At 53.0% G+C, this 5,506-nt stretch overlaps 1 protein-coding gene across 1 annotated transcript; it reads left to right on the top strand.

Moving 5' to 3' along the window:
- Nucleotides 1-1,943: 1,943 nt before the first annotated feature.
- LOC120672099 (putative transcription factor bHLH041) lies at nt 1,944-5,296 on the top strand. The gene is made up of 5 exons (XM_039952392.1): nt 1,944-2,311; nt 2,524-2,614; nt 2,727-3,437; nt 3,574-4,002; nt 4,837-5,296. Exons 1-5 carry the CDS (start codon nt 2,226-2,228, stop codon nt 4,915-4,917), a joined length of 1,398 nt encoding a protein of 465 aa, XP_039808326.1. The 5' UTR covers nt 1,944-2,225; the 3' UTR covers nt 4,918-5,296.
- Nucleotides 5,297-5,506: the final 210 nt, after the last annotated feature.

The raw sequence follows: 5,506 nt of genomic DNA, 5'->3' as shown, positions 1-5,506 counted from the left end.
TATATCTTATTGTTTGTTAAAACAATTCAAATATGGTCAACTTATAATAACAATTTGATTTGTTGAGCTTTAATAATATTATGCGTATAATTATTCTTATTTTCATTTTATTTTGATTAATTGTTGTTAGCTAAATGGTATTTTATATTTAATTTTTTATAATGGCATTGGTGGGTGATTTTTAATTAGGCACAGGAGTATTTTGGGCTAATTTTATCATAATGTCAGTGGTGGATAATTTTATTTTTTTATTTTTCTTCGATTAACATGAAAATTTCTAGGTTTTGAGAGCGAACGTAGAGGCTCCGTTTATTGATCAAATAATAAGATAATAGAGGGCAGTAACTAGTGAAGTACAACTCCACTGGTGCTGTCGCCATACTAGTATATCCTAATATAGTCTAGCGAAGTACAACTCCACTGGTGCTGTCGCCATGCTAGTCTATCCTAATATAATCCTAACGTCTGATCGCGTTCGATTCGAATCACCCCCGCCAATGAAAAGACGCAACAGCAACTTGCGCAGCGGGTCTACCGGCCGAGACGCAACGCAACGCATGGCCAGCAGGAACCAGCACGGAACGTTCTCGGCGGGCGCGCTGGCCACAGGACAGACAGGGACCCGTTGACCGGAGCCGCGCGCGCGCGCTAGCCGTAGCGGCGGCCATCACGGGCAGGCGCGCGCATCTCTCTGGTTCTCTGCATCTGTCGTGAAACTAGCTTAGCTGGTCTCGAGTCTGAACGAGCGTGCTGCTCCCGACCCGGCATGTCGTAAATGTTCCGTCGACCCGGAGTCGTGACCCGGCTCCGTTTCAATTCCTCAGTGCGACTACCGATCGACCAATCCCCGTCGGCTTGATGGATCCGTGCTACTTGCAAGTAGTAGTAGCCGTATCGCCGTCACGGGGCTACTTCTCGTGGAAATCTCAGCAGTCATTGGTTCACACATTTTTTTTTTCCTGCGAGTAAACATAAGTGAAGCAGCCAAAGGGTTTGTAGACGGGTGGTTATAGAAACATAGTAGCACCACTTCCCGCGGGAGTGAATATTTCAGATTTAATGATATTGTGTTTTCAGTGGTAGGCGACAGCGAAACGTTTGTGGTGAATTTGTCATTCTCGAGAATTTATTGGTTCAATCTTCAAAGATGCATGTTCATAACGTAGGGTTTGCGTGCGCACGTTCATAATGGTGAGTGGAGTGTGTGTACGCTGAGAGTGTGCGAATTGTATTGTGTAATTGTTAAAAAAAAGTAAAGCAACGCGTGGCACACATGGCAATAATCCTGCCCTTCGCGCCCGTACGTTGTGCATTGAACTGCGCGCACCTTTTCCAGTGGCAACATGCATGTTGCGAGTAAAAATAAGCTAGCTAGTAGAACGAACTGAAGCAGCAGTTAGGAATTGGGACGATGCAGCGGTCATGGAGATATGGATGCAACGGCAAGTTGATGGACCAGAGACGAGACGGGCATGATTAGCCGAGCGAGCGAGCGAGACCGAGCATGCGTGCGCCGATGGAGCACGAGCGCCAAGAGGGGTGGAAAATTCTGGGCGCAGCAGCCAGAGCCCCAGACTCTCATCTCGTCGGCTAGTGGAAGAGGAGGAGGAGGAGAAGACACTTGGTTCCAAAGCTAAGGTTCGGCTAGCTTTCCTCTCATTTCCATTTCCCTTCCCGGCCGGCCGCAGCCGCAGCCAAACCAAATTGACCGTAGACTCCATCCAACTCTCCGTCCCCGGCCGGACGGCCCGGCCGGTCGCGCACCCTGACGTCGTCCTCCCCATATCTTCTCACTCCTAACAGGCCTGCAGCACGTGCGCTCCGATCCCCCGGCCCGGCCGGCCAATCCTGTTTAGTTTCTCCATGCCGCCTCCGAAGTCCGAACATGGCTCTCTCTTCTTGATAGCTATAGCCTTTTAGCATCATACCCTACCACTCTCTCACTCTCTCTATATATACCTGCCCGAGCCCGCTGCAGCTTTGCTCGCTCCAACCATCTCGATCGATCTCGCAGCTGTGAGCTCTCTTCTTCTCTGCTGCTCTGCGTCACGGTGCTGAGCTGAGCATCGGCTCATGAGAACTTGATCCCGGCCGGGGTAATCTAGCTAGGGTTCTTATTAGGACAAGAAGAAACTGGCCGCCGGCTCGATCTTGCTGGTAAAGAACTAGCTAGCCGATCGATCGAGAGGCATCAGCAGCGAGAAGCCTTTCTCAGATCGATCGCCATGGATAGCAGCTGCAGCAGCTGGCTCCATGGCTACATCAACAACGCCGGCAACAACGGCTTCATGTGCGGATACGCTGCCGGCAGGTACTTGCTTATTACAACTCATGGAGGTCATATGTGCATCATCCATCAATCATCATGATAAGGTTCATGGGTTTGATCCGTTGGGTTGACCGTTGATCTCTTTTTTAGATTGTTCTTCTTGCTTGCTTTGACTGAGTTTGAGTGCTACCTCTTTACTTGCCTTTTTCGTCTGCAACATGCTGACCGATCACTACCACTCTCTGCACGCGCAGCTGCACCCCTGCCGAGCTGCAGTACAGGGAGGAGGAGGACGAGGAGCAGTTCCTCAGCAGCTCGCAGCAGATTCAGCACCACCTGAACCAGGCAAGTGATCAACTACCACTCCACTGACGAACCATGCAATCACACGGCAATTTCAGACGCAAATACGCACATGCATATGGAGAGTAACATTTTGCTGAGCTCGTGCGCGCAGATCAGCATGCGTATGAACATGGACGACGACGAGGCGTCGGTCTACGACGTGCCTTCCAGCGATGGCGGCGGAGTTTCCCCGCCCATGGGCGTGCACAACCACCCGATCGGCGTCGATGGCGGCCATGGCCTCCTGATCGACCCGCGCCACGCCGGCAGCTTCCCGTCCTCGTCCTCGTCCTCCTCGCCCTCGCTGCCCTCCGCATCGCTCTCCTGCAGCCCCGAGAGCTCGGCGCACGTCCTCGGCACGCCGGCGGCGGCGGCGACTACCGCCTGCAGCCAGTACCTGGAGGTGTCCTCCCAGGTGCCGATGCCACCCGCGGTTCCCTACGACCGCCACCAGTACGCCAACCTCCACGTCCCGGCGGCGGCGGCAATGGCGCCGGAGCCGCCGGCCACCAACACCGGTGCGTTCAAGCGCTACGCGCGGCACCTCGGCCCCAAGAGGCCAACCAAGCCGGGCGCGTGCGGCCAGAGGATGTTCAAGACGGCCATGTCGGTGCTGTCCAAGATGCACGCGGCGGCGAGGGACAGCGCTCAGCAGCAGTACTACTACCAGCAGGCGGCGGCCGCCGAGGCGGCGGCCGCCGAGGCGGCGGCGCCGCCGCCGTCGGTGAACCAGCTGCAGCACATGTTCTCGGAGCGCAAGCGGCGGGAGAAGCTGAACGACAGCTTCCACGCCCTCAAGGCCGTCCTTCCCCCCGGAGCCAAGGTACTACGCGTGTATATACTCCATGGTTTCTGATCATGCATGATCGAGCTGCTAGCTTCTGACGAACACGGAACACCGCACACATTTTCTCATCGTTTGTTTCTTCAATTCTCTCGCTGGCGATTACGGCGTGCAGAAGGACAAGACTTCGATACTGATCAGGGCAAGGGAGTACTTGCGATCTCTCGAGTCCAAGGTGGCCGAGCTCGAGGAGAAGAACAGGTTGCTCGAGTCCCGGCTGGCCCGCGGAGACGACAGCAGCGACGACGGCTCCCGCAAAGACGCCGCCGACTCCGGCGACGAGAAGGTGCAGGTCGAGATAACCAGGGAGGCCAACAAGGAGGTGCGGGCGGCGGCGGCGGCGGGTGGCGAGCCACGTGACGACCTCTGCACGCTGAAGATCGCGGTGAGCTCGCCGTGCAACATGACGGACGTGGCGGTTCGGACGCTGCAGTGCCTGAAGGAACAGATTGGCGATGGCGTAAGCCTGGTGGCCATGAGCACGAGCGGGGGCGCTGAAGCGAGCACCACGTCCGCACGAGCTGACCTGACTTTGCAGATCAAGGTATAAATATAATTAAACACATACCTATTGCTAATTAATTAAGCATTATGATTATCAGCATCATCAGGGGCCGGGTTTGTAGATTGTTTATAAACCGTAGTATGATGTTGGACAGATCATCATGATAGAATAATTGTGCTGAAGTTTTGCCACTAAGATATATGGAGGCTGCTAACCAGCTAGCTAAGAGTAGTATATAGTAGCAGTGTGCAGGCCAGGCACCAAGTTAAGCAATCAAGAAGCTAATAAGTGTCAGAAGAAGAATCTTTGGTTGACTAAACTAAAACTAATAGGGGGCCGGTGCATATACGGCCGGAATCATCTATCCCCACTGGAGAGTAGTTCATGCAAATCCAGCAGAAAAGTAAACAAACACCGTACGTACCACTTGAGAATGGCCAGCCTTGTTGTCCGATCCCCATGTACTCATCATGCGTGATGCATGCACATGCGCCGTGGCATCACCGTGTCTCCCGCGCGCGAGCTAGTTTTCAATCCACATCCAGCTCAAAGACGTAGGCGAGCTTGGCATATCGGGCCGTTTATTATTAATCATTAATTAGTCTGGACCCTGCGTGATATGATGGCAAATAAACTAATAAAAGAAATCAAATCAGCGCGTAATAAGGACGCTAGCTAGCTACCTAGGTAGCTCTTGCCAAATTAATTAGTTAAAGTTATTTCTCCTGGCACTGTACTTAGCTTGCATTGGGTGATGACTATGATGAAGAATGAAACCAGCGTAGTGTCGTCGTCGTCGTCGTCGTGGTGATCGACGTCGCTCTCTCGCTAACATGATCTAATTGCTGCTGCTTTGGTTGATTGGTGTCGCAGTCGCCGCCGGGGTGGGAGGAGCAGCCGGTCAAGGACGCCGTGGCCAAGGTCGTCGCCGACGCGCTGACGCCGCCGCCGTGATGAACAGCAGCAACGAACAACGCCGCCGTACCAGCCCATGCCGCAGCTAAGCGCTCCCGGCTTCGGCGAGGCTTCGTTACGTTCTGACCATCTGATTGCATTGAACTCCGGCCCGTCATCGTCATCACCCAGTATAATAATCCGCTCGTGCATGCGGCGAGCACACACGGTGGTACCCCCATCAATGCAAGCAACAGGCAGCGGCCTCCGCCGCTAACTGATCGATCGAGACGACCCGTTCGTTCGTCGGTGAGACGTACGTGACGCCGACCTGACACACCAAAAGCCGGTCACTAGGAGATAGAGGAGGTCATCGGTGGAGGAGAGTTTGTGCCATCAACAACTCAATGTAATTAAGATTATCATATATATATATATATATATATATATATATATATATATATATATATATATATATAGAGAGAGAGAGAGAGAGAGAGAGAGAGTTGGTGTGGAGCATGCATACGAAGAAGTGTCAAACTGTCATCGGTCGACGATGACCACGTACACGTACACACGTACGTGATTACGCGATGCACAGTGTACTGTAGTAGGCTAGCGCTGCAGTAAGCAGAGTACTAACATGTGG

Source organism: Panicum virgatum, chromosome 5N (assembly GCF_016808335.1).
Source record: "Panicum virgatum strain AP13 chromosome 5N, P.virgatum_v5, whole genome shotgun sequence".
Lineage (NCBI taxonomy): Eukaryota > Viridiplantae > Streptophyta > Magnoliopsida > Poales > Poaceae > Panicum > Panicum virgatum.
This window is presented reverse-complemented; position numbering and strand designations above follow the sequence as displayed.

What these genes read in the sequence shown, in the direction of transcription:
- LOC120672099 (XM_039952392.1), top strand. Translation starts at nt 2,226, where the DNA reads ATGGATAGCAGCTGCAGCAGCTGGCTCCATGGCTACATCAACAACGCC. An exon ending in TCCTTCCCCCCGGAGCCAAG is followed by an intron (nt 3,438 to 3,573) that starts GTACTACGCGTG and finishes TACGGCGTGCAG; the next exon opens with AAGGACAAGACTTCGATACT. An exon ending in ACCTGACTTTGCAGATCAAG is followed by an intron (nt 4,003 to 4,836) that starts GTATAAATATAA and finishes TTGGTGTCGCAG; the next exon opens with TCGCCGCCGGGGTGGGAGGA.